The following is a 16,436-nucleotide window of genomic DNA, read 5'->3' on the forward strand; positions in this document are numbered from 1 at the left end:
TATAGAGAAGGGAAAAAGCCTCAGCCTCAAAGCATCCCCGGAGATATTTTTTTGTTTACTCCCCCGACATGTATTCATGAACCCCTTCAAATATTTGTATGCATTTTGACCCGGAGCACCGGTGAAGAACCCTCGTTGCTCAACCAATGTGAGCATCACGTTGGTCATTTGAAAGTTGCCCGCCCTAATACGGGGAGGGACTATTGCAATTGTATATCCTTCATTCGGCAACACCCGGTGTGGAGCCGCTCGTGTTAAAGGTGGGGGTGGAGCGGATACATTGTCATGAGACACTCATCCTCGTCTATTAGCTTGAGGTTCAAGAGGAACCTCATCCATTTGATCATCCTCAACGTCCACATCCCCTAAGGCAATTTTTCCAAGCTCATTGTTTGCCATGGTTTCACCTAAAATTTCCCAACAAGTTAGTAACACGGAAGGAAAAGAAGATATTCCAAAAACACACCCAAATATATAACTAACACCATTTTAACTCCCCGACAACGATGCCAAAAATTGACCTATCGTGCATAATGCACACCTCAATACAAGGTATGAATTAGTCGATTGCAATTATAGTAACCCAACAAAGAGTCGGGATCGAATCCACAGGGAGTTAGATGGGAGCTATGAGTATATATATTCTAGTGCGTGAATTTGAACTATCTTAATTTGCACTTCCACAAATTGGTGTTGTTTCTATTTCTACTTTAAAACTAAAGATTGTAAAGTAAAGGAATAAGACTAGGATAATTGTTTTTGTTGTTTTTCAAGTTTGTAAAAAGCGTAGGGCTATGACCATAACCTAGGTGTTCGCCTAATGGGATATAAACCTTAATGCTTGTTTTGTTGATCGGGGTGTATTATAGCTATCAACTCTCAATAACTCACTCAATACCTCTCGGTTAGATAGTAGTTTTCCCTAATTTGGCTTTCTCAAGTCCAAATGGGTATCACACAAAACAGTTGATAATAGCTCAAGTCAGGTTATTACTATCTCTAGGTTGAACCCTTTAATTGGGTTGATCAATCTTTCGATTGACCCAATCTCTTGTTAGCCAAGTTTTCCTAGACTAATTTTTTCTTTCTCAAGTAGAGATTAAGTCAAATATGCATGAACTAATGTTTACAACCATTAATTCCAAAAATTAAAGCATGAACAAGGCTAAATAATAAACACCCAATCATAATTAGATACCCATAAGGTATACACACTAGGGTTGGGTCACAACCCCAGTGAAAATCTAGCTACGCATGCTTGAAATAGAAGAAATAGAAGAAGAAATATTAATTAAACTAATATTGTAAAGTTAAAATGATAAAATCTATAGTAAAATACTCCAAAATATAGAAAACTTCCAAAAGAGGCAAAGAAAAGCGGCTATAGGACTTGCTGATGTCAAACGTTGACCTAATTTTATGAAACTCGTATATTTATACAAAGCTGAAAATTTCGGACAAAAATGCCCTTCGGGAGGTTCTGCGGCCTCACAATTCCATATGCGGTCCGCAGAATTTTTCATCTTGCAGGAGCTATGATTCTACGGTCGCACAATTTTGAACTGCGTCCGTGAGGCCATATTTCTACGGTCCGCAGATTTAGCACTGCGGCCGCAACCTAATCTTTTGCGGTCCGCATCTTTACTTTTGCTGCCGGAAGGAACTTATTACAATTTTGAGAGACTTGGACTTTGGAAATTTGCACACCCTCTGAAGTTGATCTCCAGCTTGTCATTTGCAGCCACACAATTCCTGTGTGGTCTGCAGTTTGCTAGATAGCATACTGGGAGTTTCTTCATTGTTTACGGCCGCAGATGGAATTCTGCGGTACACACTTTGTGAACTTCTGTGCCTTTTATTTCCTTGTATTTAGATTACTTCTCATGTGGCTAGGATCCTCGCACTCGTAACAACCCCTCGTAACGGAGGACTGCTGACCTGAAGTCTGACCCTGATGGCCTGAATACCCACTGGAGGAACCCTGAATAACTGGCGGCCGGTAGGAACTCTCTGGCATGGCACTGAAGTAGGGACGCACTGGAGCACCCTGAGGAGGCGGCGATGTTGGATATGTGGGCCTGCTAGCCGAGCATCACTGAACTCTCCAGAATACCGAAACCGCTAATCCCTCGTAGTCAGCTCCCGACCACGCCGATGTGCACCCTCGATCCTTCTAGATATCTCTACAACTAGCTTGTAAGAAGTTCCTATCTCAACCTCTCGGGCCATAGTGGTCTGGCTAGAAGAGGTGCAAACCTGCCACAAACCTCCGCACTCTCTCTGCATCGGTCGGAAGTATCATAAGTGCATGGCGAGACAACTCAGAAAATCTCGCCTCAAAGTCGGTCACCGACATCTGGCCCTGCTGGAGCTGCTCGAATTGAAATCGCAACTCTTCCCTCCGATAGGGTGTATTATATCATTCCAAGAAGAGGCATGTGAACTGGTCCCAAGTCATGAGAGGAGAACCTGCTGGTCTGCCGAGAAGATATGACTACCACCACCTATGGGTCGTGCCCTCTAGCTAGAAGGTAGTAAAATCCACCCCATGGGACTCTAATATCCTCATGTTGTGCAGTGTGTCCCTACACCGAACAATAAAGTCCTGGGGGTCCTCGTGTCGCTCACCTCCAAAGATAGGAGGTTGTAGCCTGGTCCATCTGTCCAATAGCCTATGCAGATCGCCAGCCGCAGCCGGTATGGGCCCAGGTATAGCTGCTGCAACCGGCTGAGTCGGCCTACGGGTAGTGCGCCCGGGGTCTGATATACGACAGTTGCATGCCCTGGAGCCTGAGCGGTAGGGGTCTGTGCTCCCCGTTAAATCCTGAGATGTGGCTGGGTCTGCTGGAAACAAACCAACCTGAGTCATAGAATCCATGAACAGTAGCACACGGCCTATGACCTCCTGGAATCTCGGTGCAGACATGAAATCCCCTAGGGCTGGCTCTGCTGCAGGCACCTTGCCATGCTCCTCAATAATAGGATCATCTACTGGATCCACTGGTGGCATAACTGGAGTAACTCTGGGACGTCCTCGTCCTCTACCAAGAGCTGTATTCCTCCCCCGTCCTCGGCCTCTAGCGACAGGGGGAGCAGCTCCTCCCTGATCGGGTATATCTGTTGCGAGCGTTCTCACCATCGGTGAGAGAATAAGAGAGAGATACTTAGCACAACATCAATTGCACAATAAGAGATAAAGAAAGAGTAGTTTTCTAACACCCTATAGCCTCTCAAAGATAAGTACGGACGTCTCCGCACCGATCCACAAGACTCTATTAGGCCTTCTCATAACTTGTGAGACCTACGTGAACCTTGTGCTCTGATACCATGTTGTCACGACCCAATTTCCTATAGGCAGTGATGGCACTCAACGTCGCTGCTAGTCAAGCCAACAGTGAACTAACCATGTATCTACTCTTTTAATATTTTTGAAATAGTTGATTTTTAATTATTACATAAGTAAGAAATGAGAAAATTTAATAAAATAAAACGTAAAAAGTTGTAAGATCAAGTGTAGTGAAATAAATACTCAAAAATCATTAAGTAGCAAAATTCCAAGACCTAGTGTCAGAAGTGTATGAGCCACTGGTAGAATACACAAAACACTTAACTATTGTCTGAAATAAAGTACACAAAAATTAAATACAAAAGAAAGACTTCGGGTGCTGCAGAACGGCTCGGAAGGCAGCTCACTGCTAAGTCTCGATGTATCAGGAGTGCGCGTCGGGATGATGTCCAGATGCACCTGCCTCAGATCTTGCACGATTAGTGCAGAAGTGTAGCGTGAGTACATAAAAAACATGTACCCAATAAGTATCTATTCTAACCTCGAAGAAGTAGTGACGAGGGGTTGACTTCAACACTTACTATGGGCTAACAATAAAATACCGAAATTCTAAATAAGCATAAGTTATGTAAGCAACCATAAATCTCCATAACAAGCGATAAACAAATATTTCTTTCACTAATAACACATCCCTAGTCATTTTTCATCATTTAAATAATTATAACCTCTCAATCCAATAAAATCATATCAAGGAGATTAGGCTCCAAGTATTACTACGCACAATTTATGCCAAGGTCGTACGACCCGATCCAAAATATATGTATATACTGTGTGTACTGCCAAAGATCGAACGACGCGAACCATAGATGCATCTATTAACCTGTTGAGGTGAACGTCCCGCTCCCATGAGAGTAGATGAAATTTACCTCGCTCGTGGAAATACTTGCGATGCGAGTGAACATGGATTTCTCAAAGTTATTATAAAATTCTTCTATTCTTCCCCACACATAAGAAATTTAAACGGGAAACTTTAAATCTTAAAATCCTTAATCTCAGCTCTAGTTAAGACAATTAATATGTATGACCAACATAATAGAGCAAACAAAGCATGGTGTAAGCCTAAGACTACAAGAACTGGTGCACCAACAGCCCTTTTTGAGTCAGAGTTCAATCTATGCATCGCCCGGATTGCACCCAAGGCCCCCAAGGCCTCGCCCAAACATACCAACAAGTCCGTAAACATGAGATGGACTTGCCCGAACCCTCGAAATGCGAAAAACAATACCAAAACTAAGAATCACACCCCAAACTAAATTGAATGAACTTATGAACTTCAAGTTCTTCCAACTTACTCCGAACGCGCCGAAACATATTTACACTACTCGGAATGACTCCAAAATTTTGCGTGCACAACAGACAACAAGAATACCATTAATATTACTCAACAATTAATAAATACAATTACACCCAATTAAATCAAGTCCTTCAAATAAATGTCTTTCACATATAATTCTTCCAGATAACTCTCTTTCAAATACAATTTTCTCAAATAATTATTTTTTAAATAAAATTCGTTCAATAAATCTTTTCAAATATAATTTTCTCAAATAAATATCTTTCAAATACAATTCTTTCATATAATACTTTCTAAGTAAAAATCCTTCCAAATAAATATTTTGAATATAATTCTTTCAATTAAAAAGTCACCATGTGACACCTCATTTCATAATCATAAAAATATGGGTCTCGCCCTTTTTCATATTTCTACGGCACCTCGTGCCCATAATTAAATCATCATATTTCCCCGGCACCTCATGCCCTCATTTCATATCTCAACTGCACGGATAATTCACATGCCAATTATCATTATCATTTCATCATATCACCTCGTGCCCACATTTCATATCACAACTGTACAGATAATTCACGTGCCAAATATCCTCATTATTTATTCACGGCACCTCGTGCCCACATTTTCTTTAATAAACCGCCTGGCAATAGCCACATGCTCTCAATTTCAACATAAATCAGATTGTTATCAATTTACCAACAACAAGACAAATTGCATAAGGTATAAAATTAAACACAAGAAAATCACAACATCACATGAAAATTATCAACACCACAACCCCACATCATCACATATTGTCCCTGACAATAGCCACCCTTATCGCTCATATTGCCACCCTTATCACTCCTATAGCCACCCTTATCGCTCCGTCCAGACAATACCAATAGCCACCCTTATCGCTACTATTGCCACCCTTATCGCTCATATATCCACCCTTATCGCTCCGCCTAGACAATATTCCAACAATCACAACAGTGAAATGCCACTCTTATAACCACATAATAACAACGATGAAATGCCACCCTTATCTCCCCAAAATAATAATTTACACAACACAACAATTTACACGAGAAATTATCACAGCAACATAACAAAATCAATTCATATCACAATTTGCCCAATGGCCACAACCAAATTCCAAAGCTACAACCAAGTCAATTAATTTCACAACAAATAGTTAAAAGCACCACACAATGTGTATAACACCCAAAAATAATCAATAGAGATAGAAATTACTCAACATAAAGCAAAGTCTTCATTAAATTTAAATTTTTAATAATTATATAAACACCTCTTCTTAAGCTCATTTAATTAATTATTTGCAGAGGGAAAATCCATAATGAAATTAAATTTCAATAATTATCAAACCAAAAAATTCACAGAATTACATAAATAATCAAGTAACAATCACATCAAATTGTCATATAACAACATATTCAACAACAACAAGGATTTAGACACGATAATTAGATAATTAAATATATACCAATAATTACCCAATTTACCATACAATATGCTCAGGACTTAAACTCAATAATATTTACACATATAAGCCGAGTACGTACTCGTCACCTCATGTACACGGCTTTTCACATTTCACAAATGGCACATAAGACTCGATGCCTAAGGGGTAATTCCCCCACTCGAGGTTAAGCAAGACACTTACCTTTTTGATGTTAGGCCGATATTCTAAAATAGCCTTATTGCTTGAATTGACCTCCGGACAACTCAAATCTATCCAAATTAATTATATAACTTCATTAAAATTCATCAGAAATAATTCCGGATAATAATACGTCGACTTAAAAATTTATTCCAAAAAGTCAACAAAAGTCAACGCGGGCTTGCCCCTCGGAACCCGACATAATTTTCATGAAATCCGAACACCCATTCCGATACGAGTTCAACCATACCAATTTTATCGAATTCCAATAACAAATCGACCTCCAAATCTTAAATTTAAACCAAGAGGGTTTTCTAAATTTTTCAACCCAATTCACTAATTTAGTGATAAAAACAACAATAGATTCATGTAATTTAACCAAAATCAAGTTAGAAATTCTTACCCCAATGTTTTCCTTGAAAAACTCTCGAAAAATCGCCTCACCCGAGCTTCCTTGGTCCAAAAGTGGAAGAATGACACGAATTTGGACTTTATTCTACTGCCTAGGGGTTTGTTCTTCGCGTTCGCGATGAACAAATTCTTCAAAAGTCATTTTCAAACTCTTCTCAGATAGACTCTAGTATAATGGTCATACTTTTTGTAAAAAACTCCAAACGTGAATGGTTTGACTTTCTGAAAACTAAAGTCCAAGGGCTATAACTTTTATTTGTTGCTCATCTCCCAAGTCTTTATAGATTACGAGATATAAGCTTCCAAACTCAGCTCTGTACAACAGAGATTTCCAAACTCTTCCCGGATAGCCTATAGTGTATCTATCATAATTTTTTGTACACAACTCCAAATGACAAATGGTTTACATTTCTGAAAATTAGACAGAAAGGGATACAACTTTCAGTTTTAGATCATCTCCAAATTCCTTATAAATTGCGAGATATGAGCCTCTAAAATGAGACGACAAACAACAAAATTTTCTTATTCGTGAACGCGAGAACCTCTTCGTGAACGCGAAGAACAAAGTCCTAACAGCAAAATCCTTCTTCGCGAACGCGAGAGGCTCCTCGCGAACGCGAAGAACAACACCAAAATCAGCAACCAGCAGCATCAAAACACCCAAACTTGGTCCGAAACGACCCCGAATCAAACCCGAGGCCCCCGGGACCCCGTCCAATTGTACCAACCAGTCCCAATACATAAACCGAACCTGCTCGAGGCCTCAAATCACATCAAACAACATCAAAGCCACGAATCATACCCCAATTCAAGACTAATGAACTTTGAAATTTTAAATTCTATATCTTGTGCCGAAACACATCAAACCAATCTGGAATGACTTTAAATTTTCCACACAAGTCATAATTGACATAACGAAACTATTCCAATTTCCAGAATCGGATTCCGCCCCGATATCAAAAAGTTAACCCCCCGGTCAAACTTTCTAAAAATTCATCTTTCGCACTTTCAAGCCAAATTTCTCTACGGGCCTCCAAATAATTTTTCGGACACGCTCTTAAGTCCATAATCACCATACGGAGCTATTGATATCATTAAAATTCCATTCCGGAGTCGTCTTCACACACTTCCGACAACGGTAAAAATCCTTAGACTTAAGCTTCCGTTTTGGGGACCAAGTGTCCCAAATCACTTCAAATCATCTGGTAACTAAATTCAACCACGCACGCAAGTCAATACACATAATAAGAAGCTGCTCAGGGCCTTATGCCGCCAGGCGAGGCTTAAATTCTTAAAACGATAAGTCGGGTCGTTACAGTGAGTTGCGGGAGATTACGTAGTTTTTGAAGTAAAATATGCTCATTATGTGTTTTTTATGTGTAGGAACGAGTTTGGATGATAAATGATCAAAAGATGACAATTTAAGACAAAAAGAAAGAGATGAAAAGAATTGAGAGCTCGTCCAATCTCGTGCGTGGCACGAAAACGAACGCGAAAAAGGAGAAAACTGAAGGCACAAAACAACGAAGTGAAGCAAAGGCACGGATCGCTTCGCAAACCGAAAAATTGCAAAAGCTGAATCCGCCCCCATGGGCGCGCGAAGGCAAACACAGATTCCAGCTCTCCTATCAGAGATTTGATTGTATTGGACGGCCCTCCACCCTACCTAGGTCATATAAATATACGCTAAACATGATTTTTACAAAACTTTGGAGGTGGAGACACTAGGCAAGAATACACTAGGAGCTAGGAGGAAGATTCAACCACGAGTGTTTCCTTTCTTCTTCCTGTTTTTTATTATTGGTTATGAATTTTCGTATTGTATTTTCACATACTACCATGAGTAGCTAATTTATTATTTAGGGTTTTGATGTAACCTTTTGGACGATGAATTCTTGTTAAGTTTGAATATAATTTAGCCTTTGAATTTCTTTACTTGTTCAACTACGTGCTTATTACTGTTGATTGAATGGCCATCAATTGACTGTGCCTATTTATTATATATTGCTTGGGAAAAGGTACATGTTTAGGTAGTTATTGAACACCGTCACTCCTAACGTATACGAGAAATCAATACGGCAGATTTAAAGATGGGTTTAGGGATAACATGAACGAGCTGCCAAGGCTTTGAGTACAATTAGTTAGGTTATGATAGAGATTGCAACGATGGCCATGCATTTGCCCGAGCTGTATGTTTGCTAGATATTTGCAGACAATATTGATTTATTTCTATAATATAATATGATCCGAATTTTGTGACCTATAGCATTAGCGAATGGCATTATGATATATGTCAAAATGTTTTGTCATCCTTCGAAAAGATTTCCGTGTAAGGAAACTTGACCTGAATCTTCAATAATGATCGTTCATTACTTCCAAATATACCCCATCCTCTCCCTCCCCCTCCCGAAGGAAAAAATCAAAAGAAAAGAAAAGAAAATTTATTCCCCCCAACTCTGCGTTTTTCAATAATCCATTGACGAAAGTATACGTAAGCTACAATAACCCGTTTTCAATAACCCGTTTATGAATAATATATGTTAGAAAAATAATGGGATGAAATAATCTGGTTTCGATAGTATAATCATTGTCCTTAAGAAAATTAAGCTTCCACTTTGTTCCTGCAAGAATAATAGCAGAATTCCTCCAGAATTTTACAAAGCTTCTGAAATTCGAGTTTCAGCAATTAACTTGAATTTTTTACAAGAACATAATATTTGAGAGTCGTAAAAAACAAGTAGAAGAGAAAGAGATGAGAATTTTCAGATGTTTTTCGTTTTGGAGATGATACGGATATTTATAATACCTCTAGGAGTCTATGAGAATTAACAAACTCATCTTTTCATAACAGCCACCTTATAAAACCAATAGTCACCTTTTTTGAATATTAAAAAGAAAATTGTTAAAAATCATTTTCTGAAATTTAATTTAAAAATGCTTTAAATTAATTAATAAAATAATAGGTGACCAAAATATTAATAATATAGTCAAATTTTAATTTTCTTCCAAAACATCTTTTAAAATATTCAAACTATACAAGACAAAGAAGTACTTTTAAGCACTTCTTCCTTTCTTTATTTTTTCAACGAGGGACAAAACAACCTCTTCTCAATTACTTTCATCAAACACTAACTAATCTAACAATATATTCGTCTTATTTTTACTTATTTTGAAATCCTCACTCTGCGGAATAATTCTCTATAAATCTAGTTCTTTTACTGACTCCATCCTTTGCTATTTTTGTCATTTTATAAAAATTTGCGAATAGCTTGCGTCATAAAACCGTGTTTTGCATATTATTGATATGCTCATTAAAAAAAATGAAAATATGTTGCAAATTTTTTTTTCTTTCAGTTTTTACCAAAAAAATACTTTAAAAAATTAAAAAAAAAAATATTTTGCAAATTCCTTTTTAGTATTTACAAAAAATATCTTTTAAAAAAACACTTTAAAGTAAAAACTGAAAAATATATATTTTGTAAAAACTGAAAAAAGAAGGAATTTGCAAAATATATATTTTTTATTTTTTTTAATTTTATAAAGTATTGTTTTTGTAAAATTGAAAAAAAAAAGATTTTGCAAAATATTTTTATTTTTTAAAAACTAATGCATATGTAGTCCAGTGCTTTAAGAGTCTTTTTTTTTCTTTCAGATTTTATAAAACAAAATAATTTAAAAAAACTGAAAAAACTTAAAAATATATATTTTGCAAATTAATTTTTTTTCTCAGTTTTTACAAAAAATAAATTCCAGTTTTTACAAAATATATGCTTTAAAAAAACTGAATTTTAAAACAGGTCGGGTAAAAAAAAGAAATGAGTCATTTTCATCTGGTGCTGCCACGTGCCACTCCATCCAAAATAAGGTTATATTTGTTCTAAAGTATGACGGGATGAGTATAGATAACCCAATAATATAACGAGAGGTATTGCTTAGATCATTTTCGAAAATATATGGGTATATTTGGACGGATGAATATTAAGGTAGACACTTTAACGGCTGAGACTAACGGACAAGAAGACGTGGGTCCAGTATCAGAGCAGTTTGGGTCTTGGCCCATCTCTCTGTTCATTGGGACGTTGGGCCCATGTTAATATTACACTCACGTGGGTCACACTCAAAACCATGAACCATTAATTTCATATTTTAATTAATTCATAGAAATTGCCTCCACGTGGATAGTGAGGGTAAATATCTGATACCCCATTGGCTTATAATAGACCGTAAAGTGATGTAGAAGATGAGCATCATCACCTAATACTGATGTATACTCAAGCTAGTAAAATAAATTTGTGTTTACTTTATTTTCTTGAAATAAAATCTTTTATCTGGACTAATGAATATCCTTTTTAGTTATTTTATCATCAAAAATGTAAATTACGATTTACTATTAACTTAATATTTATATCTGTCAAAAAGTTAACTTTATCACCACTTTGAGGCCACTTCTATTTTTATAAAATGAACCTCTATTTTCGTTTACCTTAATTGGAGTATCCAATCCAAATGGACTTATGGACACCTAAGTTGGAGTCGAGAAAGAGTAGTAAATTTTCTTCTTTCTGTTTTTTCATAGTTTTTTTTTTCCTGAGAAAAATAAAATTTCTGACTATCAAGTTGTACGAAGTTCATGCAAAACTTGCTGTTTTAAGTGCGTACTAAATTTTTCTAAAAGTCTTTGTATTGATTAGAAATAATGAATAGTTGGATATTGGGTAGAAAATTGGAGAAATTATCATTTTTTTCGTTCTGCAAATAACACGTGAGACAAATATTCATAGTTCGGATCAAATAACATTGCTACTACTCCTGTTTGTTAATGTTTATAGTATAAACTATAGATATTATTTCTACGATTCATAAGTACCCACGTCAATATTTACCTCTCGGTTTTTACACCAAACTATATTAACTTACTATAAATAAGTGATTTAATTAGAGTTGAGAATGCATATAATTAACCATAGTTAAGTCTATATGCAAAAATATATGATGCATCTATTGATTTGGTAAGTTTTTACCTAGTACCCACCTTAAATCATTGATCATGTAAGATCGAAGAAGAGAAAGATAATAAGAAATTATAATTTGACTATAATCGTCAGTTCGTCACGAGTCAACAACTTCAAAATCCTTCAAAACGAACTTACGAAGAAAAAAGAAAAAGAAATCTTGAGATACATACTAAAAAATGCTTAAAATTAAATTGGAAAGTGTTAAGAAATAACGGAGGAGGCCGGGAATCCAAATTCAATTTGTGCAGAGTTTCAACTATTCTAAGAAACACTGCATTTTGTGACTCCATTAGATTTTAACCATTTGCCTTTTGCAACATGTTTATAGACAGCACATTTACAACTACCCTTCTCTACCTCGAGAGGTCGATCACCTTATTGCCCCCTCCCCCATCCCACCTCACCCCCCCCCCCCCAAAAAAAAAAAATAGTATAAATTCAAGCCCCCGCAAAGCATCTCTCTCCATAGTTACAATTTTAGCTAATTAGTCTTATTACTATTCTGGCAATAGCATTGCACCTCATTTTCTTACTTCTCTTAAATTAAGAAATACTTGGTACAAATGGCCTTCTCTGTAGGGAAATCTTTTGGACTTTCCACAACTTTTGATCCCCTGCAACAAAATATTTTTAGTTCCAAACTTTATGTTTCATCATTTTTCTCCAAGAAAATTGCCCTGCAAAAATGTGACAAGACCAATATTCTGTCCAAAAAACCTCTGTATATTTCAGCCGTGAGTGGATTTGGGAATGTTGATGAATCGAAAGAGTCTAAGTCTAGGGACAAATTGGTCCAATGCAACGCCTATGAAGCTAGCAGGCCACAGTCAATACCAATTAGCATTGAATTTGACCAAGAAACTCAAGATGCTGCTGCTCAGAAGCTCAAGATTGGGCTCTATTTTGCAACATGGTGGGCTCTGAATGTGGTTTTCAACATTTATAATAAAAAAGTTTTAAATGCCTTCCCATTTCCATGGCTTACTTCTACTCTTTCACTTGCTGCTGGCTCTCTCATTATGTTGGTTTCTTGGGCTACTAGAATTGCTGAAACTCCCAAAACTGACATTGATTTTTGGAAAGCTCTGTTTCCTGTAAGTAAATAATGATATATATATATATTGTTTTTTTAAAAGGTTCATTTTTGGACATTGAATTCTTATAATGTGTTATGTTTTGTTAATAGGTTGCTGTGGCACATACAATTGGACATGTGGCTGCAACAGTAAGCATGTCAAAAGTTGCAGTTTCATTCACACACATAATCAAGAGTGGAGAGCCTGCTTTCAGTGTTTTGGTTTCAAGTTTACTTTTGGGTGAAACTTTCCCATTGCCAGTTTACCTTTCACTTTTGCCAATAATTGGTGGTTGTGCACTTGCTGCTATTACTGAGCTCAATTTTAATCTAATTGGTAATTTACAAATCAATCTTTTAGTACCAAGTTTTACTTTTTTCGATTTAATGTACTCGAAGTTTATTGACCCGACTAATGCGCATTTGCGCCACCTAAGATCCTCTAAAGGGAAGCACTCCCGAACAAGCTCGAACTCGAATCCTTTGATTAAGATTGCAGAAATCTCATCCATCCCACCATACTAGTTAGTTATAGTCGTCAAGTTTTAGACTTGTATGAAGATTTATGTTGCTAATACAATTCTTGATGTTGATAACATGCAGGTTTTATGGGGGCAATGATATCAAACTTGGCATTTGTATTCAGAAACATATTTTCAAAGAAAGGGATGAAGGGGAAGTCTGTTGGAGGGATGAATTACTATGCTTGTCTTACCATTATGTCTCTTTTGATTCTTACACCCTTTGCCATTGCTGTGGAGGGTCCACAAGTATGGGCACTTGGTTGGCAGAAAGCAGTCTCCCAAATTGGTCCTAATTTTGTATGGTAAGCACAATACTTTTACTAATACATTAATATTTGGTTTTAATATTCACTACTAAATTTAATTTTTCAAGTTAGCTTCTTAATGACTTAGTATCTTGATCAGCTCAAAGATTGATATTGACATAAGAACAGAAAATCATATACAAATTCTAAGTACCAAATTGATGTTATATCTCATGTCACTTTCAGTTTCTTTTGCAACTGCAGATAAAAGTGTCTTCTCACATGTTTACTTTTGGCATCATACTCATAGTTTATATTTCATATGTGGTTCTGGTGCGATGGAAAAGTGAAGATTTGCAAGATTTTATTTAACTCTGTTTGGTCAATTCTTATACTTAAATATTTGTATGTATCATTTATTATTAGTTTATAAAACATTCTATAAACTTATGGATCTTGAAATTGTTCTTGGTTTAGGTGGGTGGTGGCCCAGAGTGTGTTCTATCACTTGTACAATCAAGTCTCCTACATGTCCCTAAATGAGATCTCCCCACTCACATTTAGCATTGGAAACACTATGAAGAGAATTTCTGTCATAGTTTCCTCCATCATCATATTCCAAAATCCAATTCAACCAGTCAATGCTCTTGGTGCTGCCATTGCAATTTTTGGAACTTTCCTCTACTCACAGGTAAAAAATACATTCATATATTTTGTACTACTTACCTTTGTTGTCAATCAAAGTGCAGCCCGGTGCACTAAGCTCCCGCTATACGCGGGGTCCGGGGAAGGGCCGGACCATAAGGATCTATTGTACGCAGTCATACCCTACATTTCTGCAAGAGGTTGTTTCCGCTCCTTGAACCCGTGACCTCTTGGTCACATGACAACAACTTTACTAGTTGCGCCAAACCTACCCGTCTTACCTTTGTTATCAATGTAAATGAATTTTCATTATTATTTTGGGACTAGTCGAGGGTCTATTAAAAACAGTCTTTCTACTTCACACAAGGTAGAGGTAAATTCTGCGTACACCTTACCTTCCCTATATCCTAGTTGTGGGATCACACTATCTAGCACATTTACAACTTGTTCCTTGTTTTCATCCTTGGTACCATCACTCCACCCCATACTTCGACAACCAGACTTGTGACAACTCAATACAAACCATAACATCAATTTTGAAACTAAGTCCTTTTTTTAAAAAATAATTTTGTTCTTATGATTTTCATGCAGGCAAAGCAGTAAGAGAAGTTTGGCAAGAAAGATTAATGAGTGGAGAAAAGGGGAGATTCTGACTTGAGTCGTTAGGAATTAAAAGATGGGCAGCAATGGACTAACATTTGTAATAGAAGATTGACATTGTCCTTTAAAATAACTATCTACTAGTAAATATAAGAGGCAAATGATCATGAATGAATGACTATGGCTTTCTGAGTAATGGAGAAGTTGAGAAAAGAAAATAGTGCTACCCTTTCCCAGGTGCAAACTTCTACCCAAGATTTTGTAATATACTCATATGATTGTAGATTAATATATTGCAATGTTGTATGAAGTGCTTGTAATGATAAATTTGTAATTCCTTATTATGCTTGCAGTTGTAATTAATACTTTACAACTTGTCTTGCAAACTGAACTGACCACACTTGGCAAGAGTAGCCAACAATTTACATGCTAATAGTCTGCAAAGATAATGTCCCTTTCTAGTAATCAAAGGACAAATTGGATGAAACATAAATTGACTAATAATTAATATCAAATGTCAACTTGACTCGTTTGCTAAACCAAAAGCTATTCAACCTTAAATTTGAAAGCGAAAACTTTCATTCTATTCAACCTTTAGTGCTATAAGGCTACATTATAAGCTTCATTCTATTGCCTCTGGGCAAAATGCTATCACTTCCCCTTTACTATTAAATAATGGGGTTGTGCAGGAAGATGCCAGAAAATATTTTTCGGAAAAAGTTTTTCACCCACCAACTAAACAACGAAAAATAAGTGATATAATTATTCATTTTCGAGAAAAACATTTTCAAAGAAAATATTTTCCATAGAAAACATTTTCCTTCGTGCCAAAAACACCCTAAGTGCAGTTGAATTTTAACTTTGGAAGACAAAATGTTTTGGTCCTTTTTTAGTTATAAATAAAACTGTTACATACCAAGAACATAGTGGCCCATATCTTATGTTTTTGGTCTATGTGAAAATAAATTGTCTTCTTTTATTGAAATGAAATTTCTGTCAGAACTCCAAACTAATAAAATATTTTTGTTTAACATAACCCTCTTCTTCTTACTAGAAGGTAATTGCAGATTGCGCAAAATAATCACCAAAAGGTCTGCTGTTTAAGTCCAGAAGAACCATATAATAGCCTATTTGACCAAACTTCTAAAATAAGTTTTTTTTTTTTGAAAAGTGGTTTTCAAATACTTTTAGTCAGAAATAATTTGTGTTTGACTAATTAATTTGAAAATTACTTTTGAACAGTAATTAGTGTTTGGCCAAACTTTTAAAAATTATTTTAAGTGTATTTTTCTCAAAACTGATTTTGGGCATAAGCTATATTTTTTTCTGCTTCTCAAAAATTGCTTCTGCTTCTACTTAAAAACTCTTTTTTTTCCTTCTAAAACTTGGCCAAACACTTTAACTTTAAAAGAAGGTAGAATACATCGGCATGCCATTAAACTTGTCCTCCCTTTTCACTATAACACTCAATCTTGAGTCTGTTCCATTTGAACACTTTAATCAAGCATTTACTGTGTCATTTAGACCCAAAAGGCTGACATGGCAAAATAATTGTTTCTCACATTTTTCAAGCGCGTGAAATGGTCTGAACAAACAAACTCCTCACCCTTTTTCTCATTAT

The 16,436-nt window shown here is 36.2% G+C and overlaps 1 protein-coding gene across 1 annotated transcript; it reads left to right on the plus strand.

Moving 5' to 3' along the window:
- Positions 1-12,189: 12,189 nt before the first annotated feature.
- Positions 12,190-15,156, plus strand: LOC104086461 (glucose-6-phosphate/phosphate translocator 2, chloroplastic-like). The gene is made up of 5 exons (XM_009590718.4): positions 12,190-12,820; positions 12,913-13,138; positions 13,405-13,627; positions 14,048-14,261; positions 14,807-15,156. The coding sequence occupies exons 1-5, from the start codon at positions 12,290-12,292 to the stop codon at positions 14,816-14,818; spliced, it is 1,206 nt and encodes a 401-aa protein (XP_009589013.1). The 5' UTR covers positions 12,190-12,289; the 3' UTR covers positions 14,819-15,156.
- Positions 15,157-16,436: the final 1,280 nt, after the last annotated feature.

Source organism: Nicotiana tomentosiformis, chromosome 7 (genome assembly GCF_000390325.3).
Source record: "Nicotiana tomentosiformis chromosome 7, ASM39032v3, whole genome shotgun sequence".
Taxonomy (NCBI): Eukaryota; Viridiplantae; Streptophyta; class Magnoliopsida; order Solanales; family Solanaceae; genus Nicotiana; species Nicotiana tomentosiformis.